The following is a 26,197-nucleotide window of genomic DNA, read 5'->3' on the forward strand; positions in this document are numbered from 1 at the left end:
AACTAGATCGGACAAGCAATCTAAAACCACTCTGCCAGCTCTCTCCAAGATGCACACAATATTACTTTTTAAAAATTATTTTTGGCTGCCCAAAGCTGTTAACAGAACACCAAAACAACAGACCTCCTTGGCAACCGGACATAACTTGTGCAGGGCTCCTGCGAAGACCCACCCGCGCTGTGCTGGCGGAACAGGGCACTCTTGAGAAGCCAAAGCCAAAACCACAGAAGAGCTGACTCATGAGCCATCCGTCCACAAATACCTACACAGCTCTTTTTCTTTCCCAGCATGGAAGTAATTGTTAATGTTTCATCATCATCATCAAGAAAAAGCATGCACAACACTTCCTGCAGAGACGCAACGCTGTAGTCCCTGCTCAGTACATCATTTCCCTATGCCCAAGACCCACCCCTCATAAGTTAATAACCAAGGCTTGAAGTCCTTTGACAACTATCCTAATATACAGCTTCCCCTTTCAGAAAGGAAGTATTTTAATTCTTGTTATTTATTTTTCAGATGTCTGTGATTCAAAGGCAGGCTCTAACTCACCCCCAAACCACTAACACTTCAGACAGATGTCAGCTAGGATTCACCACTTGCGGCCCTCCCCTGGGGAGACAATAATAAATAATTATTTCAGGGTAAAAGTTAGATCTATAATGTGATTGAACCAAACTGACAAATTAGACTTTTGCTGATTTCCTAGCAGCATGGGTCTCTGCAGCGAGCCACGCAGGTTACTTGCAGGCAGAACAACCAGGCAAATGCCAGAGCTCGCTCTTGCACGTAATGGGAGCGTTCACAAGCAGTTTTGTCCAAAGCCTTACTAAAGGTCTCTTTTCTGCTTGACATTTCATAGCTGTCTTGCGGCGTGCACAGTCAGCAAATGGACGTGACAGCCAGCCAGCAGACAAAGCCCATTCTGAAGCGCAGCTATCGTTTAGGCAGTGTAGGCAAACTTCACTGCTTAAGGAGAATCACGGTAACAACCTCATAAATCTTCACCCTAACAGGACCAATACTCAGCCTACCACAGCAGATAGCAGTCAGCTCCCAGATGGTCACAACAGTTTGCCTTCCCCATGCGCTGGCTCTGGAGGCTTGGCCTGACTCCTCGCACAGGGATGTGGCCCCTTGGTTGTCACTCCCGTACTGTGCTCTCTCCTGTACCCCATACATGTCCTCACTCCCCTGTGCTTCTCATCTTGTGCTGGTTTTGTCATCCAGAAGAGAAATATAGAGATGATGCTTTGGATTAGCTAGTTCAGCTCTGCTTGTACCAGTGTCCAGAACTGCCTGGATAGCCTCTGGAAAAGGGCGTTACCTCAGGCAACACGGAACAGGTCTCCTCTGAGGAGGACATATGGATTTTATACCAGAAGACTTTATATACAATCCTTAAAGCAAAGATCAGACCCATATCTATCTCCTGTTTGCTGTCCAGATCCTTCTCTGTTCAGCTTTCACAGGACACTGCAGCAGGAGCAGCCGTACCCAGCAGATACAGCAGGGCGGCCAGTAAGGTTGCTGGGTGCTGCAGCATCAACCCCCTCAGCCCTCACTCGCCTCGCTATGGTGAGGGGTGTGATATACGTATATCAACTGTCAAAAGTTTTTAATTTTCTTAATTCTATATAGAATTACAAACTTCAAACTGCCTATTCTTTCGCCAGCCCTGAATGTTTCCCTGCTCTGTATTTACAGCGTGGGGAAATGACGTCATCTGAAAATTTCCTATTTATTCTCTCCTTCCTTGGGCTTTGTCATTATTTTTTTTCCAGTCATAAAGACGATGCCTGCCACACGCGTGCTGATTTTGTGCATGAACACCTAAAACAGCAGGCAGAGAAACTTCGGGGGGGTGGGGGGTGGAAACGGAGGCCTTACGAGCAGCAGCCTGTTGCGGTGCCGGCGCACCCCGCCCCGCGCAGAGCCCCCACCGCCGCTCGCTGCTGCGGGGCAGCTCCCCGCGCACATGCGCCGTGCTTGAGCCCTTCCCACCCACGTACGGCCACTACCGGCGGCAGGGACCCGCTCCCGCCGCCCGGAGGAGGGTCCCGGCCCCCCCGCCCCGGTGGCATGGCGGCGGGCGCGGCGCGGGTGCTGCTGGCCGCCCTGCTGGGCGCTCTGCCGGCCGCGGCCGAGCGGGAGCTGCGCTTCAGGCCGCCGGCCGAGGCCCCCGTGCGGCTCTTCACCGAGCCCGAGCTGGCCAGATACGACGGGCAGCAGGTAGGGCCGGGCGGGAGGCTGGGCCTCCCCGGGCGGTTCCTCCAGCCGGGCTGGGCCGCGGCCCGTGGGGCGCCTGGCGCCGCCGCCTTCCCTGCAGCCACGCTAAGGCTCGGGTCCCCCCTGCGCCGCCGCCGTGCCATTCCCTCCCTCCCGGTAACTGCGGGGGAACTTGCTGCGTAGGCACTCGTGAGAAGCTTGTTGGCAGCCGTGTGTTGCTAGCCTGCTGTTCGTTTGTCCTGCTGGTTTGGGGCTGTTGGAGTTGGGTACAGACCATTAGAAGCACGTTCCTGTTTTATTTGTTGCCTGCTTGATAAGGTACTCACGCCAGTGAATTTCTGATTACCCTCAGTTGGAGCCAAAGTAATTTTCTCTCAATAATTGATTCAGCTATGTATTTAGACCCTTTTTTCTGCCCTACAAGATGACAAAAATAAAGCCATTTCAGCTTGAATGTTTAGCTTTCTGTGACGCAGAGATCTCAGCAGAATTTCACAGTCAGAATCATAAAGTTGTATATTGATACACGTCTGTCTTTTTGGAAAAACTTGCTGGCTGGCCTTCTCGGTCTTCTCTAGAGACTTTCAAGAAACTAACCAGCACATGACTAAAAATACATCTTGCACATAAAAAGACAAAGCAGAAACACTGGCTTATTAAATAGATCAGATGTCAGCAGATCAGATTTGCGTGCATTTATGTATTTATTGGTTGTCTTAATCAAATAAAGAATGCTGTTGGCCATACACTCTTTTAGCATGGGCAATACCCATCTGCATTAGGAATAAAAAGATGCAGTTGATCATCTTCTAGCAGATGAGCTGACTTGCAAGAGGGACACGTCTCCTACGATTGTGACATTTAGATTACAATGATTCTCTCATTGCATATGCTTAAATCCACAAAAAAAATCTCAGGGACAGTTTAAAGCACAAGCAAGAAATTTCAAGAGAGATGAGGTGTACACTTGTGTACACATGTAAGCAAGAGAAAACCCACAACAGAGAATTTCTCTTCTTTGAGTCCTGAGTGCTTATGGATTTCATAGCTAGAACTAGTTGCTTGTTGCCCGTGCTCAGGTGTTGAGGATATATCGATGGCTTGCCTTTCAGGAAGGACAGCCCATTTACCTGGCGGTGAAGGGAGTAGTATTTGATGTCACTTCTGGAAAAGGTGAGTTTGCTGCTTCTCTACTGTCTGCTTTGTTTCCATGCTGTTACTCAGTCATCTGTTTTTGAATAGCCCCAACGTATTAGAAGCCTGCAGTTCAATTGCAACAAAAAGAAGTTACTTTTTCCTTCCTTAAAAAAATAATTTTTCCTCCTCTGATACCTCCCCCACTAAGGTTTTGTCTAGAACTTACACTGGTTTGAGACTACGGTAGACACAGGCAGACAAGCCAATGTAGTCTAGTTAGCTTGAGTGCTCAAGACGCCTGCCCAGACCCCCGAGTCCCTGCCAGATGTGGGATCAGGCCACGTGGACGCTGGTACTACAGCATTCGATTGCACCAGTACGTGAACTGACCAGGTCAGAGTTAACTTGGATGCACCCATATTGCACTACACAGCGTCAGCATTGCTGCAGCTACATCTTTTCCTTTTGTGCTGGTGTTTGCTTACCTGTGCTGCCCAGTGGCTTGGTCAAAACTGTTGGAAGAGTTGACACTGGTTTTGAAAGGAAGGCGAGGGGCTCAGTATATTTTTTTTCCTATAAAATTTTATTTCATGAGGCTTCTTGTCTCATCATTTACACCTAAACCATTTATTGCTGTATTTGCTGTTTGTACCTTCTCTAAGAACTACAGATGCTTTAATTTGAACTCCTGCTACTTAATCCAGATTGCTGTAAAAAAGGGACCATGGGGGGGTCCTGGACATTTGCCTTAATGTCGTCATAAGCAAACTAATGGCTTGTTGCTTTGTTGGTACTAAGCTTGTTAATGTAGCTTGTCTGGACATATATGTTGGCTGATCTTCAAATCATGTTAAGACAAGGCTTGCCGCTGCAAATTCTGGAGCCTACAAACCTCTCAGGAGAATGTAAAGCATAGCTCCCTAAATAATAGGTAAATTTTAAGACTGCAGTATAGGAACTCAACAGTTGTGTTGTATATCCCCACCCTTGGTTTTGTTTTTTTAAAAGGACTGGGCTATATTATCAAAAAGTAGCAAATCAGAAGTCAGTTTTGCAAAGAAGAGTCTTAAGACTTGAGTTACTGCTTTCAGTTCACTGACAAGTGTAACAGGCTGGTGAAAAGTAGAAGCTGAACATACCCTGTACATTGCCAGATCATCACTGGATTTCTTTTTTTTTTTTTTTTTTTTTTTTTTTTAAATCTGACAGAATTTTATGGAAGAGGAGCCCCATACAATGCTTTGGTTGGAAAAGACTCAACAAGAGGAGTTGCAAAGATGTCTCTGGATCCAGCAGATCTTACACATGACATAGTAAGAAAATGAACTATTAGTTTAACTCTGTTTTGCAAAGTTTTATTCTTTTGCAAGATGGTGAATGATTGTATTACTTGTATTAATTTGATCCATATCTTTAAAACAAAAATGCATTAATAGTCTTCAAATACACAAAATGGATATGTATTTACTGCTCATGAAAGATGCAGTGCTGACAGCCTTAAAGAGGAAACTTTTGATTTATGGAATCAATACAGCTTATGTAAGCATGTAAAGGGGAAATGACCTGGTGTTTAAAAAGATGATTCCAAAGAGAGTACATCACTTTTTGTCAATTGATTTAGTGTATCCTACGTCACTGACGTGGCAGTGGATGCTAACTCTGGCAGTGGGCTGTTGCTTGTTTGAGGTGCGATTTACTTATGCAGGGAAAATGAAGGGAGATTAATGATTTGTTTGACCTGAGTATATTAAAGTTCTAACAAGGCTGAATTTGAATGAAAATAATAAAATTACAGGTTATACTATCAATTTTTTAATCACGCTGTGCTGAGTAAACCCAAAAGCTGACCCTGAGGTTTATAGTAATAAAAAAGAAAAATGCATGTAAATATCTGTATTTTTATTTCTTTGAGACAGGACTTTCATTTCCATATATCATTTAGACAGGACTCACAGAAGAGGAACTGAAGTCCCTGGATGATATCTTCAATAATGTTTATAAGGCCAAATATCCAATTGTTGGCTATACTTCTCGACGAATTCTCAATGAGGATGGCAGCCCCAATCTAGACTTTAAACCTGAAGATCAGCCACATTTCAACATTAAAGATGAATTTTGAGGAACATTTTTGTACCTAGAAAATGCCCGGGGAGAGGCACAATAAAACGCTAGATTTTGATTTGATTGCCTGTTTTCTGGAGTTCGTGACGACAATTAGCTATCATGAGTCAGTTTTCTGTTTGGAAAATACATGTGTGTTGAACACAGATAGCTTAGCGGAAACAGATCTGTATTAGCATCATACACTTGAGCTGTTGGCTTGAATTATGGGCATTTTTTCACATGAAAGTTCTTTCTGCCTGGATTTCTCAATTTACAGGTGTGTAATGTAAAATTACCTTCCTTAGAAAAGCAAGTTTTTTATAGTTGAAACATGACTGGTCTTTTTGTAAATCCCAAGTTGTTTCCCACTCCTTAGAAAAGTGTGAATGCATTACCTGGACGAGGCAACATCAATTTTCTGTGCTTCAAGTGAGTGTAGGTATCACATGTACAAACAGGTATAATGGAGGCTTACACTTTTTAAAATGTATGGAATTTAATATTTGATAGGTTTGAGAATACTAGATATAAAACTACTCAAAGTCTTAAAATGCAGTTACTGTGGAATATTTATGCAAAGCCTACAGCTGTAAACCAAGAAAAATCTTTTTTCCCCCATGAGAACTACTGTGACATTTCAAGTAAGGCTATTATGGTAGTTTTGAGTCAATGACACTTGAAATTTTTTTTAATAACTATCAAAGATGTCATCTATATTAGATTATGATGATTTCCTTCTAGCTTCCCCCACTTTTTCTCTGACAAAAAGAGGAAAAGATAACTCGGTTTACTACATGCTCTTACATCACAAGTTTATTATAGTACTTTAGTATCCTGTAGATAGTTAGCATCTGTATATTGACAATTTTAGCTCTCATTTTTAATTTCTGTAGTTTTTCTTTGGTTTTACTCTGGCTTCACCATTGCTGTTGCAATGAAGCGTGCATTAATATGTTCCTCTTTTTTTAACCTAATGTAAAAACTGCAGGTCCAGTAGGGTGAAAGCAGACCCCCTTTACTGGGTTTCTCTGGCAGTCTTTCAGCAACAAGAGGACCGTAAAGGCATGTGCTATATAAACTGCTGCTAACCACAGACTTCCACTGCCTTAAGTACGATGTAAATTGTAACGTATGTGGATTTATCTGCCACTGTGACAGATTGAATTAATGCGTAGAAACTGAGCAGCTGCTCCCAGTTCTGTATTAATAATACAGATACAATAAAAGTACAAATCTGTATTTTGTTCTGTTTCTTCAGCATTTTGGCCACTTTGTTTGAAGGAAAGAGATATTTTTTTTTTTTTTTATTAGCTGAATCTCCACTTTATGCTTGTCAGGAGACAGCTGCCTGTCAGTTGAATACCTGGAAAACCTGCTTCTATTTACTTATCCTTTCTTTCACAATGTTACAGGTTTTATTCTAAACTTGTTCTGTGTCTTGCGATTAGACCTCTTAATTTGCAGGAGGGACTCCGTGCCCCACCCCCCTGCTGAATGATGCTATGGGGTGGAATAAAAAATTTAGCATCTAAGAAAATAATATTGCTTCAGAGAATTATTTTTTGGGTTTTATTATTATTACTGCTTACCTGTTGATTAGATACCAACAGCAGCTAGGAGTTGTCTGCTTGAAGCTGCCTGCCCAGGGGTATGGTAACCTGCCTACCTGCCATCTTTATGGGAATGCATGTGGGTTGGGTGGTAACAGTGGTTGTTTTGCCAACATTTCACAACTACTTTTCCAATGCCTACTGTTTTTTCCCCTTCTCTCCCCTTCCTTGCATGCTTCCTTACAGGGCAACTTCAGTAGCTGTGCTACTGTGATTATTGTAACAGTCTTGGCTTCATCTGGGATCAGCATCTGCAGCTGCATTTCCAAAACCTTGTAGCTGGATTGTAACTCATCACGGCTGAGTAGTTTAGTGTTACTATTCTCTCCCTGGTTTTCCTGTTTGCACTATGAAGGTCACCTTTGCTGATCTCAAAGCAGGTAACTGTTTCTCTGTACTAAATTTCAGGTTAGTTTCAGTGAAGAAGCCCTCCTGTTGCAACAGGAAAAGGTGATAGAAACCCCACTCTTGCAGTGTGAGCCTTGTAAATCCAACCTGCCCCTCACTCGTGCCTGTGCACAGAAGGGGGATGCTCCAGTCCTTCCTTTCTGTTATGAAAGACAAGTTTATCACAACTGAGTGCATTTTAGAATCCAAAACATTTCCTTTTTGTTTTTATTTCAGTTTGGGAACTGAAGGACTCACATTTAATCTCTTTCTAAGCTATTTCAGTTGAGGTTCTCACTCAATAGAACAGTGTTACGATAATAAGACTTCAAGTGGGCATATCATTCTTAAAAAGTTTTCACTGACTACTTTTTAAAAATTGAAGAGTACCACAGTATTTCTTTTAGTGTTAATTTAATGACACTATTTTATGTCTAAGGCTGTTACTTGCCAACAGCCTGAAATTTATTTTGCTTAAAAGCAAACTGTCTGCTATGGTGGCTTTGTTCAGTAAGTTGCATTTCCCTGACCTCTGTACTATTCCAGACAGGTGTCCCCACTATCTATACATTGCACTCCAAACAAGCAAATTGTATGCTATCCTTGTTTTTTCAGTCAGCTGCATTTCCCTGACCTCTGTATTATTCCAGTAAAACAGGTGCCCTCACTATCTATAAATTGCACCAAAACCAAGCAAGCTGTGTAAAGCCCTATTGTAGCCTTCCTACTACTCCATACCTCCTTTGGAGAGTGAAGAATTTCTTTTCAATTTACTTGCTGCTTCCAGATAACATTGTGAATGTTATTTTTGCTGTGCTGCTTTTAATCTGTATCTTTCTAACTTAACATGGGTGTTTGCAAGGTCTGAGGTTTTAGTGAATTGCTGCAGCAAGAATTACCTTACTTTGGTATTTAATAATAGTTTACTCTTCAAATGTTAAGAATTATCAGGTGGGCTCATCGCTTAGAAGATGCATAACCCAAGTTGGTGTTTCCCACCTGGCACTTTTCAGTAGTCACTGACTTTGATACTAATATGTGTAACTAAATTTTGTGACAGGATAGAGTCTGTCTTCCATACTTTAAGAAGGACTTCTCTGATTAAGAATGGGATCAATAGGACTAATAATACAAACCACCAAAATTCAATAAAGGACTTAAGAAATGCCAGTCAAAATATTATCTTTATTTCTACAGTTGTAGAGACGTAGTTAAGCGAAATCCTACTAAGAATGTATAAGGTGTGTTAGCAGCTGTTAGTCACAGTTACTACCTATTGCATCCTAACCTAAACAAGACCACCTGTCAGAATGCAGGGACTGTGAATCCTGCAGACTGAGTGGCTGAGATTTTTCCAAGAATTTAGGATTAGACTTAAAATGAGGATATTTCTTTCCTAACTGCAATGTGTATATGGACACCATTCTTATTGTGGCCTTTTGCCAAAATACAAGTGTTTTGCTGATTTAAGTTTCTGTATTAGTTTTCGTATGCAGAAAAGGCGTTGTGCCTCTTCGAGAACTGCAGTCTAGGCTAGTACTTTTGGTGGTCTGATGATACCTGCTGTGAATTCATAACAGCAATCTGTGTAGGATCATGTTTCAGACTGCACTTGTCACACTTGCCAGACTTTCACATTTCCGTAAAAATTGAAAGAGGATGCTTATCAATTTAGGTGCAGTGTTCTGGAATGGGAGAAGTCTTAACACAGTTTGTAAATCACTTTAACTTTTGTTTCAAAACCACAATTGGGCTATATATTCAACAAATGATAGTTTGGAAAGGCATTTAATTGCTGCAGTTTTCCCTTGCAAGACTCCCAAGAACATGTAAAACTCAATTGATGGTGCAGGAAAGCAAGAAAAAAAATGGTTTAGCTGACTTGTACAAATATATTCTGTCTCTTCTATAGCTAAATATACTTATCTGAAACATGTTCAATGTAATTTGCATCTGCTCAAGAGAAAATGGAAGAGATGTGAAAAGTCCAACACTAATTTTTCAGCTGATCTGGTTAAAATGACAGGAAAAAAAAAGTAAAAAAAAAAAACACTTCTGACTGCTTTTTGTGAGTGGAAAAAGCTGCCATTCAGTAGATTCAGCTGCACATCAGTGAGATGTGTTAAGTAGCTCTGATTAGTATTTGGGTATTTTCAGATGAACACCGGATATTCTCAGTGGTATCCTGAAATCCCAAAACTGACGTAAGTGATGACAATCATACACTTTGTTATCCATTATCCATTTATGCTTTTGCTTAATGCTTTTCTGTCTATACAGGAAACAATACACAAGCCATGCAACTTCATGACAAATGCACCATAAACAATATTCAGATAAAGTAAAACACACATGAGCCTATACATGAAAGCTATTTACATGGTGTACAGAATGGCTGTTTTCAAAGAAAATCCATCTTGTCTGTGAATGCTTTGATTAAAACAAAAAACCGCTTAACTTCCAGATTTGTAATAATTACTTCACTCAGAGCCCTATCTGCAAATGCTGATTCAGATAGTGATAACATAGAATGTGTCTTGACTGCTTTGACAGAAAAATCAGTGCTGTATCAAAAGGTGGGGTCTTTTTTCTCTCTATTCAATCAGAGTCCCAAAGAACTATGTGTATGATAGGTGCACATAACTGCCAGGAGTACTCTAATAGCATAGGCATGATTTTGATTTTGGCATGACCAAAAAAACCTCCTAATCCTCAAAACAGAACAGATGAGAAATGAGAATGTATCTTAGTGTGCTATTGGGACAACTCGTACTGGTAAGGTAGTTTGGCAGAGCAGTGCATGCAGGTCTGATAACAGACAGTGCTTCCTATTTTTGCTTCTGACAGATATGGTCAATGAGCAATGTAAACTTGTACCCTTACCCATCTGTTGGTCTTTACATGATGCCTTCTTTTTCAGGTTTTTTCTTCCCGTTCAGTAGAGGTGTGAGTCCTAATTTACTTGTTTGCAAAACTTACGCTTAGATCTTCTTGGCTTGGGTTATCTGTTGACAAGAAATCCAAAGTAACAGGAACAGAGGTTAACATTCTGTGAAAAACAAAGCTTGTGCACCTGGATGAACTCCAGAGCCACAGGAAGTATTCTTGAATAAACAATTCCTATTACTGTTTCCATAGGTTATTTGTAGTTGTTGCCATCAGAAATTCTGCACTGTGAATGAATGTTCAGATTACAGTATTCTGCAGTACTTTTTGACATGAGCCTTTATCCTTCTGACATGAGACATTATCCTTCTGAGAACTGAAATGTTTAGAAGAATCTGGGTGCAAGCCAGCTTGGAGATAAGCCATCCGAGAAAAATGAAAACATGACATAATCTTCCTCAACTTAAAGAAACCTCTCTGAAAAAGGAAAAGAATCAATGTCCCAATGTCTATTGTTTTACCTTCCAGATTTTGCTGAAAGCCGTCTCATATTGTGCAAAGGCAGCAGATAGAGCAGAGGCTTGGATCTAACCCTTGCATTGTGAAAATCTGAGTCCACTTCTTGGCATGTCTGCTTGGGCTTTAGAGATTAGAGATTTAGACTGATTACAAAGAGTCAAATGCATGAACGGAATCCAAAGAGGCCTAAAGTTGTAGGAACATTTGAATGCAGAGCTGAACTCAAAGCCTTGCACCCTTCTTCTGTAGGATGACAGAATCTTTGAAAGAAGAAAAAAACCCAAAACTTACAGGTAGCATTTGTTTCAGCCAGTTTGGGCAGATAGATGATAATGGAAGTGAAAATTCCCTCTGCCTTGTTCCGTGCTCCTTTGCAGAGGTACTAACATCAGCTGTGTTGTATACGCAGAGCTTCGTTACCAAGCAATTAACTGCCTGCAGGATAACTTTACAGATTAAACCGATAACTGGTTCAAAATAGCTGTGGCAAATCAAGAGTATCCTAGGAGGCTACTCTTCTTGTTGGAGGCTGCGGCTACATACCATTCCTTTTACATTGCAGTGCTGTTTTGATAATGATCTCAGATGAAGCCCAGGTAACTCAAATTTATTCATTACCTTTAACCCTTTATTAATTTTTATGTTTGAGCAAGGTAAAAGCTCATTAAAAAGAATAAATCATGCTCCACAAAAAGCAAAGTGTTCCTTCTGAACTGCAGAACTGTGCAGCTGTGCATCAGATCTAAGGATACTTAGGGCAAAAGTGTTAACTGAAAGGATGACATGTTTAAATTCTTAGGTAACATGTCTGTGTCCTACATTATGCATCGAAGTATCTCAAGAATATCACTGTTTTTTCCTTATTTATTGTTTAAGCATGCTCTGTATTTTAAAATAGTTACACAATACTTTTTGACAGTAGGAATTTCAAGGCATTTGTGATGTATTTTCATGTTACAGAAAGACAAACATACATGTGTGTCTGAGATACACCACAGACAGGTCTAGCAATTTAGACAAAGGCAACAGTCCTACAGTCTTTCCAAAACATTTTCTATTCCATGTACAGGGCAGAGATAATGCCCTGCAGTTTTGATCTGACACAACAAAAATGGCAGACAGAAATGAAATGATGATGGCAGCTTGTAGGGATATCTGAAAAGCTCTCAGTATTAACATGCAAAAGACCAACCTATCAATTTTAGTGAAGCTGAAAGGATTTTAAGAACACTACGCTTAGTAGGGAAGTTTGAGTATGTGCTGAGCCTCTATGATTATACACATTAAATATTACATATGTCCTAAACTGCTGCTGCCAAGAGTAAATACTTCCTTCCCATTTCTCTGAATGATCTCCTCTGAGTTTAGGATGTCTTGGAGCTGGAAGAAAACAGGCTGCTGAAAGGATTATGTGCAAAGCAGCAGCCTAGCAGTGGAATATAACCACCCAAGGCAGAGAGAAGGAAGGTGAGCGAAATACTACTTACGAGAAGCAGCAGGAGATTATAAATAACTTATGGGAGAGCATGGTTTCCAAAGAGATGAAACTTGCAGATGCACTCAGAGATAAGGTTGAACTTGAGAACAGAAAAGTGTGACATCCTCCTTGGCTACAGTTCTGGGAAAATCAGCATGAATTAAACAGTTTGTGACTGCTGGCTCCTTTCTTGACACCTTCAGTCTCGCTTCCCAAAAATACTGATGCCTTTGGCTTTGATACCTTGCAGGTGCCTGGATTCCCAGAAAATCACGCTGCTGCTCTTCAGTCCCTAACTTAGCAATTTTTCTCATTTTGTCTTTAAACGATGCCCGTTCTAGTTTAAGAAAGAAGGCTGGAGTTTTGCTGCTGAAGAGCTGACCAGGGACACAGAAACGAAGGTGCAATTCTCAGCTCCACTACAACTTCGCAGTCCTTAATGCTAAGTTTCCTGGCTGTTAAATGAGCTGATGCTTCCTTTGAATTCCCTTTGTCTTTCATCCCTATTGGGACTTTAAGCCATTTGAAGACAGTAATGTTCACTGCCCTGGTGGGACCCTAAGATGGCTGTAATACCAATAATGCTACCTTCTGAAGCTCTAGCTTTTCCTTGCTCCAAAGAGGTATCGCTTTGTGGTGTTTCATCTTTCAGCTGAAGTGCCCATATCTTACCCATGTCCATCTAAGCCTGCCGTCGCTTGGAATTTGCCTATATGTCCATTGGTCATTTATTTTTTGAAATACTGGTAGAAACCATGATGACCCCAACAGTATTTCTGGCTCAGCCACTTGAAGACATTGTATAAAAGGTGTTTCCCAACAACGTCACGAGTTGTAAAGATACATTCAAAATGTGCAGAATGAGGGGGCTGCTGGAAGCTAGAGGTAAACTTTTCATCCACTACGCTTACCTAGTTTCTGAGAAAATAGCTATTCCAAGTAAGGAAGAAATGACCCTCTAATCCCAGAACAACTGTTGTAGCCTTTGCAGACACATTAACCTGAACTTCCCTAAGCACCTAAAGGAGCTTTTCAGCTTGAAAAAAAAGTAAAATCTTAAGCAAGATTTTATCTGAATAATTCTGTTAGCTGTACTTGCTTCACAGAGTAATATATATTTATGGGAAACTTAAATACATAGGGAAATAGTTACAAACTACTATTCCACAATACTGTAGCTCAACTTACTGCAAGCCCTGTCAGCGAGTATGCATGTAAATTCCTCATGGTACTGTGAAAACCACAAATACAAGCTGGTCAAACTAAGTCTTTTAAACGTATCTGGTTTATGTTACCCTTAAAAAAATTATGCACATCCCGCTAGGCTGTTTGATTTAACAACAGAAATAAATCAGGGGTTGTCCTGATACTAGCTGAAAAATCATCTCACTGAACTGTTTTCTTCACAGCTGGGAACCTGCTGGCCACTTCCTATTTCTGATTGTGCACACTATTCATAGTCATGTAATATCACTGGAATAACCACATCAATTATTTAGATGAATACTTTTCAAATTCTACTTAAAAAAAACATATATTCTGGTTTTAATGCAATTGAACTGAAAACAAAGACAGCTAGCGCCATATGACACCATGAGCCACTGGAAAGCACTTCTTGATTTACAGACAGGGTTTGGAAAGGCAAATGAATTCTGCAGAATGTTTATATAAAAGCATTACTCTCCATAACTTCCTCTGACTGGACCGTCCTTTCATTTATATTTTTCCACCAACTCATTTAGACTGACTCATAGCACCTAAAAATAGTTTAATTTACTTTATCTTTTTATACTCAGAATAACACCACAAAATGTATCATGCCTACATGCAGTTATCTGAGAAAACCTACTCTGTTATTTCAGCTCATTCCTTTCGGTGTCTGAAAGTCACCGAACCACATATTAAGTCAGTATAAATGTACATAACCAGAAAAGTCAAGGAAGTTATGTGCCAGAATCTGACCCCAATTTATGAAGCGTAACAAAAATTACTCTCTAGGCCATACAGCATGTCTCACATTTAGATATCCTTTTAGAAACTGAGCATGACTGCAGTGCTTTAAGGAAATCATCCCAGATCTATGTTGGCCTTGCTTCAAAAGGTTATGTCCAAGCTTGCTGAATTTTAATTTTTTTGCATGTGCTGGAGCAATTTTTCCATGTAGCAGGAGCTAGCTTTGCACAACTGGAGCTGAAGGAGCAGCTCTGCAAACAGCAAGTTCTTATCCTGTCTGGGGCCAAATCACAAAAAAGAAACAAACCCAACTGCAGTTTATTATTTCTTGCCCTGCAATGTGGCCTTTTAAGAGAGGAAAAAAAAGCAAAGAAGGGATTAGAGGAACTTCAGAGGAAGAAGTGGGACTATAGCTGCACACCAGAGAGCTGGTATGAACTGTAACAGTAAGGCTCACCCCTTGTACACATTTTTAGCAAGCACAAAGCTCAAGAATATTCTGAAACAATACAAGTGAGGAGAACAGATGTAATTTACCTGTTATTTATCTACTTCAGAAAACGCATTTCTGCTTCAAGCTATAAATCATTAAGACCTCTAACTTTCAAACAGTGCATCACAAATTGGCTTTCCGGTTTATAAAACTCATCCTAATATGCCTCAGCACTGTCTTCTTTCAAGAAAGCCTAGAGAGAACCAGCTGTCTGAGCTGGTTGTGTTGCTATGTAAGATTTGTGCGTAAGTGTCTCTCTGGGAGTTTTGGTTTGGTTCTATCATGTAATATTCATGACAATCATCATTAACCTGCCAGCTGAGCTGCCTTAGCATCCTGCCTCCAATGTCAAAAGTCTCTTCCTAGCCCACACAGTTCCTGGAAGCCTACATGCCCACATTACAGGGTATGGAATTTTGGCTTGAAATTCTTATGTTTCAACTAACAGGATGAATAAAAAAATAAACAATGAAACAAACAGAAGAACTGCTACAGAAAAGATAAAGCAAGAACAAGGGGGTGTTCGGTACTCCTAGTTAGCAACGACATGCTTAAACAATTAATCTGATCATTCCAGCCCATACACCAAGGCTTTGGGAAAGCTGACAATTCAAATATGGCCATTAATAATAAAATGTGATGGGTCAAAAGGGGGGGGGGGGTGGAAATCCTTCCTTTTAAGCTGCATGGAGTAAACTGTGCCACCTTAAAATTACTCATAGCCCACTGCATATCTGTCAAAAAAATATACAAATATTTGGAGTAGTAAATAATTTCAGTGTCACTGAGAAGAAATACATTCATGCTATAAGCAAATTCGGTAATTACATTATGATTTTAATGTACTTACTTTTTCATCAAGAATGTCAGAATAATCAAATGATGATTAACACTCTGGACAACTCAATTACACAACACCCGGAGAAATCTAAGGGATGCTAAATTTCAACTTCCCCCATCAGACAGAACAAAATATACACTAGGTCCAGTCCTGCCAATGTGGAGCAAACTGAAACGCTGTTGAAGAATCAAGAAAAGGGAAGAGTGGCACAAGTAGGACAGAGTGATCAGTGGAAGAAGGCGAGTAAGAGTAGAGAAGGACCCCCAAGATCAAGCGAGAGAGAGGTAATAGAAATTTTGATGCTACAGCCACAGCAGAGCAAGAGAAGACCAGAGCCAGCCTAACTGCGTGGTTCATTCCTGCCTCATTCTTTCAGAATAGGATAGTGGGGAAAGAAGATACACACATTTTAAAGACAGAAGTGTTGTGGATTAAGTTTTATTTTATATGGTACCTAGTGATTATAAGAAATACAAGTTGAATTCTGTTTCTACCTCTATGTTTCTACGATGCTTTTTGTTCAACTGCAGTTGAACAGAGGGAAAGGGGAGAGGCTTACTTGTTGCCTGACGGAGAAAAAATGTTTTTCCTTATTGTACACTACAACCTGCAATGGAGCATCAGGGATGGATTTGTTAAAAAAACAGCAGCTGAGGGATTAACAGCTCACTCTTAAATCAAGACTACCAGATTTAATCATCTTTTCTAAGGAGGCATACACTTTCCAGAGGGACACAGTCTTACAGTGGTGTCACTAGTAACAATACACTTCTAGAATTAGCTTTCAAAAAAAAAAAGATTTTGATAAAAGCTCCTACGTAAAACTTTAGACTTCTAAAACTTGCCAGTGGATAAACTTCATGAATGTTTCTTCCCCACTGACAAAGAATTTAGGAGACTTGAGGAATGTGAAATACAAATATCTAACATAATAAACAGCTGACTACACATAATACGAAATTAGCAAAACCAGAAACAATAAAGAAGAGTAGGGCAAGGGCCTCTTAGTTTCCATATAATGGGCACCCCGATGGGGATGCAGATAATCCCACACAATATCACAGTTCACCTTCCTGGGTGGAACCAGCTCAGCCACAATGGGGAGCGTACCAGCAGCCTTCAGATCGTTCCCTTGTCACAAACCAGCACTGCTCAGCCTTGTTTCAGTCTCCTGCTGCCTTCTGTAAAATCAGCTCTACTGCATTTAGACTGGTTTAAGGCTCCAGCAGCTGCAAGTCCACCAGGGCTCAAAGCCTGTTATGAAACCCTAACAGGAAGACCCAATTTTCTAGCAATCTCTTTTCATACTTCCCATGTCTTTTCATAAGCATGATTCTGTGAGCTGTCTAATAATGATAAGTACCCCCAGTACAACACAATATTACATGGAAGGTCAGTAAAGCACAATATAAATTAATTTGCCAGCAGCTGGGTTTTCCTGCACCTCTAAGGGGAGGCAAGAGCTCTTGATTTCTAAGTATGATCATTACGAAGCTTACACACATTACCAAGTTTACACAGAAAATAATGATTTTATATCTAGTAGTAAAAGCTGCTTATCAAGAATTTTAGGTGCCTTAACACCATTAAAATTAAAATCAAGGGGGAAAGGGCTGTTAAAAAAAAAAAAAAAAGAGAGAGAGAAGCAGCTCCTACAGCATACCGAACAGCAACTCAATACAAGAAAAAAAACCCAATTTTTTTCTCAGACTCTTTTCTGGAAGGCACTTTTAAAAAGATTTTATCTTTCCTTCAAAGCTGTAAGTATGGCTTTATGGTGATATGGCACAGCTCTTGCATTTTCAAAAAAAAAGTGTGTCACCATTAGATTGTTTCTGATCTCCTTATAGTCACAAGCTATGCTTAATATTGTTTATTTTTTATATTATTTGTTAGACCGTGTTTTACCCTCAAGTACATTTTATTTAAGTATTGCTCTACCCATGTTGATTTAAACCAGCTAAAAACAGGACAGCAAAGTATGCAGTAATAGGTAACAGGCCTTGAGAGAAAGTTTAGACAAACTATTTCTGCAGAAGTAGAAATCACCTACAGGCAATTTTCCTTCTTTTTAGAGGCCTATTAACTTTGATATTTATGGAACTATTAAGCTGTTCCTTTGGAAACAATCATAGCAAATGTTTCTTAAGGAGGTTATGAAGCATGGGTATTTTTCTCTAGAAAGCTTCTTTAGAAATAAAGGGGGAAAAAAATTTAGTTCTTGTAAATACACTGTCAAGGCATCTAAAAGAGCAATCAAAGTTTGCTTCACATTTCAGTCCACATTTTCCAGGAACTCCCCACTAGGAAACTTTATTAAATTTAAGAGAAATTTAATTTAGAACGAGTGCTGTTTTCACTGTATTTTCCTTCCCCCAATGTTTTCCTAGATGGATGCTTTCATAACAGTTCCTTTGGTTTACTTTGTTTCTATGCAACTTGAAGTCATAAACCAATTTTCAACTAGTGTACATCAATAACAATAAAGAGCTCCAACTGAGCAATGCTGATTTTCACTGCTATAGAATTCAGTCCCCCCTCCTTTCCCTGGACCACAACAACCTCCTACATTATCGGCTTTGATGTTTTCTATGGTGCTCAGAAACCAACATTTTACATTATTTGGATTAAACGCCAAAAAAGGACCTCTCTAATTATGAACGTAATTACAGATCCACTCTTCTTCCATAATTCCTGAATTAGAGAGCCATTTGCTTTTGACTAAAAATACACTGGATCTTCAGAGCTCTGTACTGCACTCATCTGCGTACATTATTATCCCTTTTTCCCTCCATGTGTCCTTTTGCAGAGTTTTAATAGTTCCACACTACAGGGAGCTCTGACAACACTGGGACAAATATTGTTGCAAGGCACAATATAGGATAATTAATAATGAACTTTGAAGCAATCACTAAATCTAGCTGAAAGCTTATAAAGAAACCGTACTTTGTGATGATGCTTATTCTTGATTTTACTGGTAAAAAAAATCCAAACATCCCCTAAAATACTAAAAGTGAAACTCCTTTTCTAACTGCATGCTAATTTACAAAATTAAATAACTCTCCAGGGGTTTCGCTGCTAGTCAAAGATAACAACCATACAATCTGGCTCTGGCACTAAATAACCGCTTCTCATTATTGTTCTTATAATCAGGATTAGGCAAAGATCGTTCCCAATACTAACCTGGAAAAGCTAAAATCCAGAAGGAGTAGAGGCCTTAAAATATTCAGTATAGCAAAATGCAGGTTTGTTTGCCCTGGACTTCAAAAACATGGCAATAAGCACATCCCCTTGTTTAAGGCTTAGTTTAGACTGTTAGGCAACACTTCTGATGTTCTTTAAATTTCACTGTCCAAGATAAGAGAGAGCAAAACTTCTTGGACAACCAAATGCCATTCAGGTCCTTTAAAAAGAAGTGAAGCTCAAAAGAATTGGTAACAGCACATTTCAAAACACATTAATAGGTTGGCTCAAACCCCCACCCTTTACAAAGAAGCAGGAGGCATACTTTCCCTGCCTGTTTTCCTTAATGGCTACAGAGAAAACCGACAGGAAACATGAGCAGAATGAAACCAGTTTGCAGTCCTAGAGAGGAAAATCGTTCTAAAATGTGACTGTGGGCAAACAGAAGATGCAGACAAATAGATAGCCTCCCAAGCACCAGTCACAAGCCAGGCAAAAAAAAAGATCTGAGCCATGTGGATGCGAACACAAAGGTATACGTAAATTTTGCAAAATGGTCTAAGTGACCTAGTCAGAAATGTTACATATGCAGGCAAAAAAACCCTTAAAACAGTGAAATACTTTGTAGAATGATCCTGAATCCCCATCAAGGGAGAAAAACAGGGAGCAAGAGTTTTCTGAGTGCAGCACTGATTGGAAAGAGACTTGAGTTACTGCCAAAGAAGCTGTTTCCTATTGTCTTTTTTTCCTGCTACATTCAGGGAAACAGGACCTCAGTTTAATCCCACTCTGATTATGAAGAATGTACACAAAGATGTATCACTTCACATTAACATTCTGGACAGAAATAAACTAAATGAGCTCAAATATTGGCCCACCATTACAGTGAAAGTTACGTAACTTCTTTCGTATATACTGAGAGATACAGAAAAAAAAATCCCGCAAAATTCTGAAAGATAGCAGACTACTAGCATTCAGAATTTGTAATCTAAGTTGGTTTTTAACTTAAAGAATTAAACAAATAAATAGGATGAATATAAGGAAACATACTATCTCACAATATACACATGAAACTCTTCCTGAAAATACCGTGGAGAATTGAAGAATGGAAAAAATTACCTAGTCATCACATTACCATGAAACTTAAAGATCTCTATTACATGCCTTCCTAACCCTATTATCCTAGCTAAATTGCTGAAACCCTAAACTCTCAGCACTCACCTTCACAGGTTCTGAAATCAGTGCCTGAGGCTTCACTCTGTTCTCCCCTGTATTTCACATCACTGAAATGTGTGCTACAAAGCAGTACAAAACTCTACACAAGTCAGAGACCTCAAAGTTCTTAACCACAAAAGGATTTCTTAAGCATTCTCCTGCATTCATTTATTTTTGATGCCTCAAACAAACAAGAGCTGATAATTTGCTTGCAGAAAGATTTCCATTGCTTAAGCAATGCAGCTGAGCAAAACAAAGTACCTGGTTCTGTGCCCTCAGCTCACACAGGTCTCTCCTAATGTTTACTTTTCCAGAACAGGATTTCCTGGGAAGTTCTAAATGCGTGTGTCTCTCAATTCTGTTTGAGAGCAGAGAAATAAATAGAAGGTGCAGACTCTTCTAGAAAAGGGAAATCGGGTTCTTGTCTAGCTTAAGTTATTACCAACTGCAACTGACCTGAGCCAGAAACCCCTGGCAGGGAAAAAGAAAATTCACCTGGTGCATTTCCACTATCCAGCCTAATATCGTATTTGCTTACATACTGTAATTATCGAGAAAGGCACTACTGATTTGTAACTTATTTTCTCAAATAATATTCAATTATTGGCAGCAGGTTATTTAATACAGATGTGCAGAGCACAACTGAGAAGAATGGCGCTGGTAAGAAGTGCTTTTGTAATGGAAGAAGAATGCATTTCTCAATTGTTAATCTTGCTTACATCTCATGCTTATAGTCTATCGTGTTGACAGTTGGACTGGTGTCATATCGTTTCAGTCAGCTGGGCAGCACTGGGCAGCTGGCTTTCCATACTGACCCATTTATCTTCCCCAGATGCAGGTTTTTCACTCGGAAAGGCCAGTCCCCATTCATGTAAGCAGAACAAGAGAGACATCCAGCGGCTGGACCATTTAAGTGTATTTTTTAAGCTAGAGACAAACTCAACTACGTTCTTACCTAGTCCACATTCTTCCACGTATAAAAAAACATTTATGAGCCAACTACCTGATATACAGAACCAAAGAAAAAAATATTCCAGTGGCTGAAGCACTGCTGTCATCTCTGCTGTGTGCTTTTCCTGCAACTTCATCACTGCGTGTTCCAAGTCCCATCCGTAGTTCCCCCTTTTTATTCTTAATTTCATTATTTTTACTATTGATTCATATAAATTGGTATAGGTTTATTAACTTCCATGGAGCTATAATGGTTTGTGTCAACCCATTCTAACTGTTTGCCATTCAGACATGTACTTTTCACATCTACTATCTTCTAGTCAAATATTTTCCCTAACCTTAACACTATTTGTACTACTTATTTTTATTTGCATAGTAAATAGACTTCCCGGCCACTACTGATATAAAATTCCAGAGAATCATTGGTAAATCCTGGTATTGTGTGTTTTAAGCAGGGAGAAACAGATTATTAAAAGTATTAATTAGTAGTATCTACAGTGTTTGTTATAAAGAAATTCTCTGTCTTTACTGTCACATCTAAATTACTTCTTGTATATAGAAAGACAGCACATCTGGAAACATAAATCAGCACAAAAGGGCATATAAACTCAAAAATTTGAAGAGAGGATGAATAAATAGAAGGAAACTTTTTGACAGAGTATAAGTAATATTAGTTTAGAAGTAATTCATCTGCAGAAATCAACTTTGTCACTGCTACATAGTAAATAATTCATTTTTTAATGGGCTTGACCCTTAAAAATTTGAAAGATCTGTAGGAAAAGTTCTTGTAAGAGAGTAAGGAATGGGTTAATTTTTCTATACTTAGTGAAGAATTGAAGGCAGCCAGTTGCTGACTTCACTTAAAACAATGTAGGATGAGGTGTTAGGGATACAGTTAAGGGCTATAAGCAAATTTCCCAGCTTCTAAAGAGAAAACTATGCAGCCAATAGGGTAAAAACAGATAGTATCATGTGATGACCCAAAACTAGCAGGCTATGCTACTTATGAAAAAAAATTACATACCCAGTCTGAGAAGAAATTTGTTCCTTTCTTACCACACATGTATGGAAAATCCATCACACATAAGCCAAACAATGTATCAAGCTGCAATAGTTATTCCTAATATTAAAAAAAAAAAAAACAAAAAAACCCCAACAAAACACAACAAAAAAACAGAAGGTTTAAGTCTTGTACTGTGCTCTCTGATAAAATATTTCACTCTACTCTGCACTTCCTTGCAATGTTTTTTCAACCGTGCTGCTACAAAAACACTACCTCAAAAACCCAACCCAACCCAACCAACCAAATAAACCCCACAAACAAAAAAAAACCAAACAAAAAAGAGAGAAAGTAAAAGAAGAAATGTCCACAAGGCGGCACTTCCCACTGCTTACTAAGAATTGTTTAGTATACCTTTAATATCAACTTTAATTGAATTAAATAACATAAAAGATTTCTTGACTACCGAATGCCCACAGGGGTTGATATCAATTGCTAACATAATTAGAACTACTTTCAGAAAGACCATAAATCTATATATTCGTAGACTTCTGGATAGACCCTACTGTGACTGAAAAACGAGCGAACAGCTTTCCCTTATGATTTCAAACCAGGTGTGATGTCACTGGAAAGCCAGACAGACTCCGCTGAAACAACAGGGCTGTGCCAATAGAAATCAAAAGCTGAAATCAGGTTCTCAGGTTCTGAAAATCAAAAGAAGCCTCTTTGCCAATAATCTTTGGATGAGGATCTAGTTCTTTAAATATTTTATCAAAGCATTGCTCCTCTTCTAGTGTTTTTAAGGGAGGTATCTAAGCAAGGCAGAGTAGATAACGTTTGGAGAATTATTAGATGTTGCAGTTGACCTATTTTTCAGTTTGAAACCTTTTTTAAACCATGATGTATCTTGTACTTGCTGTAAGGCAGAGTTGTTCATTTTGTCTCACTTTAGGGATCTATCTTGGTACCCAGGTAGCACACACCTAACCTGCAAATCCCGCCTCCCCCCAGGCAATCGAGAACACTTAACTGAGGAGTTTATATTCTCCCTGATGACTCTGTATGTGAGGACTATTTAGTTTCAATATTATGTCCTGTGTTTGTAAGTGATCAAACAATTATCCACAATTAATTTATGCACATGGAGGTCCATGGCACTGATCTGTGAGGTACAGCTTCATCTCAACCCTCATTAGCAGTAGCAAGTCAGTTGTCAGCAAGCGCCAGTCCTTGACCACTTGGGGGAGGGATGCTGAGTTGAACTAATGTCGTTAGCTAACTTCAGGGCCTTAAGTGGTGGTGGACCATAGAGGTGGTGAACCGTACATATATTAAAGACTAAGCAACACTTCAGTGTCTTAAAAGCCTGCATGTGAGAAAGCTACTACATACAAAGCAAGGCACCCAAGCAAACAGCAATTTGGTACAGGGTACAGGCACAGAACGTGGTTTGTCTGACAAGTCATGGAACTTACATTACTGCTGTTCCCTTCACAGGAAATCCTTCACTGATGCCTTTAGAGCAACACTTCAAAACACACTGAGGTACAACCCATCTAGCATACATCTGCCACCCCTCAAATTAGCTTTGATCAGTGTTAAATGAACTGTCCACTTGCCTCACTTGAATGACCTAAGTAGAGGATACATCTATCTGCCAAGTCCTGAACAGCGGCCTCCAAAAACGGAGACACACCTTCTCATCAATCTGGACTTATGAAAACCATTAGGTCTTACCTAATTGCTGTACTCTGGAGATCTAAAGTCCCCCAGATTACTGCTGCATGGGCAGAAAAAAGCGACACTGGCTGGAGGTGATGCTAATTATGAACTTCCTTTCTTCCTATACTTATGCCTGTGGAAGAGTACAGAAAAATGCATGTGAATTTTCTTCTGTTAGAAGAAGAGGTTTTAATTATCAGCAGGATAATTGGTGGAATTTTCACCTGTATATCATTACAGTTAGATGGATACCAGACAGTAACTTGAAATTATTATTACTTTCTAGTTATCTCAAAATAATTACCTATTCTTTTTAATTTAGAGGTTAAATCAACAACTGATTAACACTAATTAATCAATGATTTAATCATTGTAGGTCTAAACATGCTAACAAAACATATTCTAATATGCCTACATGAACAATAAAGAAAAGAAAAATAAACAACTTAAATCTGGTGGGGGGTGTGTGTTTCATTTTCATTGTTGTTGTTGTGGGGTTTTTTCCCCTGGCCTCCATCTGCTTCAGAGTCTGTGATACAAGGCAAGAATTCACTGAAAACCAAAAAACCTACAAATTATGATCTACATATAGTAAGAACTCTCCCTGATTTTTTGCAAGCTTATGAAAAAATACCACTCCTGAGACAGGATTCTCTCAAAGATCCCGGGTCCTATTGAAACAGGCCATGTATTACTGTTTTTTACACTACATATTCTTTGCGCTGAGGACCTTGTCTCCATCAACAATCCTCAAACACCGTCATGAAGTAGTTATTGTTGTCACCCCACTCTCCACACAGAAAATGGTAGGGGAAAATGACATCCAAAGTTTCACCAACACTTTACAGTTGAAATGGAGTGATAACTCAAACCCCTTGACTTGGTATTTTGTACTTTTCCCACAAATATTCTTCCATTTGAGTTCAAAGAACACCACAGAAGAATGGCTGAGGCAGCCAACGGAAACCTAAAAACTAAACCTGAAACTGAATCATGTTGTCAAAGTCCCATTCTCAGTTCACATCAACTTTGTTACAAAGTTCCGCTGTTAAGAACTTCCTAAGTGTTTTTATTACTTTTAGACAACCTTTCCAAAGCAAGACGGTTCTTCCAGAACAGCATTAACGTGTGAACGAGGCAGCGAGAGAAGCGCCCCAGAGCGCCCTGCTTTTGAGAGAAGGCTGCGACCAGAGTATCTTACCACTAGAGGGCAGCATAACGCAACCGCCGGGAAACTGCACTTGCCGCCCAAGACACACGGTTTCACCCCCGTGCAGAAACAGAAGGACCTGCAGGCGAGCGCTAAAGCCAGGAGGAGAGAAAGCCGGCACATTGCTGATTTACGGGGACATACACAGGACCACAGCAATGACAACCCTGGGTGTGAGCATGCTTGCAGGTGCCTGGCAGAGCCGATTCGGTGTCTTAGCTTCTCTGGCTGGCTGGGGCTTAAGAAGTTTTACAGACTTAACACCGCTACAAACTCCAAAATGCTTTCTCCTTTTTACCCGTCCTCTTACTCAAGCAAAATGGCATCGATTCTGATGGGGAAGCTGCCCAACCAAGAACTGATTAAAAACTGGAAAAAAGCTTCAAGTAGCTGCCCTGTTAACAGACTATGCACAGAATTGACGGGATCAACGAGTTTATATAACAAAGATAATGTCAGGGGATATTATTCTTTATTCTTCAACACCATTATCTTCCCATTGTGTCATACAACAAAACTCTTATCCCATTTAGGTTTCTGAATCAAGCCCCTGACTTCAATGTATAGGCTCCTCTCAATTTCTGACTCTGAGATGAGCCCCTTCAGACCCAGGTAAGTGAGCCCCACGATATCAAAGGGCTTTAGCAGGTATATACATTGCATCAGGACAGCACCGTGTACTTTAGCAATAACAGGACAAGAAGAACTTAGGATCGGAACAAGAGAAGTGATCCACGTGAGCCTGGTCCCAAGGTATGCACTGAGAGATGCATGCAGACATACAGAAGAATTTGGTTACCTTTTACTATTTAATGGCCCAATTAGGCCATATTAATGAAAAATACATACCACAGAAACATAATATGCACACACAAAAATAAGCAAATCAAGTTGCCAGAAGGAGGTCGGTTGTTGATATGCAGATGACTTGGGCAGTAACTACTTAACTATTCCACCCTCTGAGAGAGACCAGGCTGTGATCTTGGTCAAGCTGCTACAATCAACTCTGTCTACTTTGTTGTGTAAGATATGAGAAGGTGCCTACCTAGCTGTGAGAACTGTACGTAGAAAGCACCAGATAAAGAGCAAAAATCTTACTATATTCCACCTGGAAAAAGGAAGGCAAAGAACCTCTGTACCTGAGGGAACTACAGTTCAGGGGCAGTTGCGAGATACACAGGAAAGGAGTGAACAGGCTGGCTGCCCCACCACTGCAGTCCAGGAGGGACTTACAGCACAAGGAATGCCAGATTTGAGGTGAATACTTGGAAAGGACACATATCT

The 26,197-nt window shown here is 39.9% G+C and overlaps 1 protein-coding gene and 1 long non-coding RNA gene across 2 annotated transcripts in view; one reads left to right on the forward strand and one right to left on the reverse strand.

The window, feature by feature from the left end:
• Positions 1–1,807: 1,807 nt before the first annotated feature.
• Positions 1,808–5,542, forward strand: NENF (neudesin neurotrophic factor). The gene is made up of 4 exons (XM_080407989.1): positions 1,808–2,229; positions 3,339–3,399; positions 4,573–4,676; positions 5,306–5,542. The coding sequence occupies exons 1-4, from the start codon at positions 2,080–2,082 to the stop codon at positions 5,480–5,482; spliced, it is 492 nt and encodes a 163-aa protein (XP_080264115.1). The 5' UTR covers positions 1,808–2,079; the 3' UTR covers positions 5,483–5,542.
• Positions 3,354–26,197, reverse strand: part of LOC308071892 — a 65,465-nt gene continuing 42,621 nt past the window's right edge. Inside the window, exons 2-4 of the long non-coding RNA XR_013931360.1 lie at positions 23,719–23,836; positions 10,347–10,468; positions 3,354–3,486 (exon numbers count right to left, since the gene is read on the reverse strand). This is a non-coding gene — a long non-coding RNA (uncharacterized lncRNA). The remainder of the gene's footprint in view (positions 3,487–10,346; positions 10,469–23,718; positions 23,837–26,197) is intronic.

The sequence above is a fragment of the Falco punctatus genome (assembly GCF_963210335.1).
Source record: "Falco punctatus genome assembly, chromosome: 12".
NCBI lineage: Eukaryota > Metazoa > Chordata > Aves > Falconiformes > Falconidae > Falco > Falco punctatus.

Bases quoted from the DNA above. Each gene is read 5' to 3' on its own strand.
- NENF (XM_080407989.1), top strand. From the start codon at position 2,080: ATGGCGGCGGGCGCGGCGCGGGTGCTGCTGGCCGCCCTGCTGGGCGCT. The intron at 3,400-4,572 runs GTGAGTTTGCTG...TAAATCTGACAG, and splicing joins TGATGTCACTTCTGGAAAAG to AATTTTATGGAAGAGGAGCC. The intron at 4,677-5,305 runs GTAAGAAAATGA...TATATCATTTAG, and splicing joins CAGATCTTACACATGACATA to ACAGGACTCACAGAAGAGGA.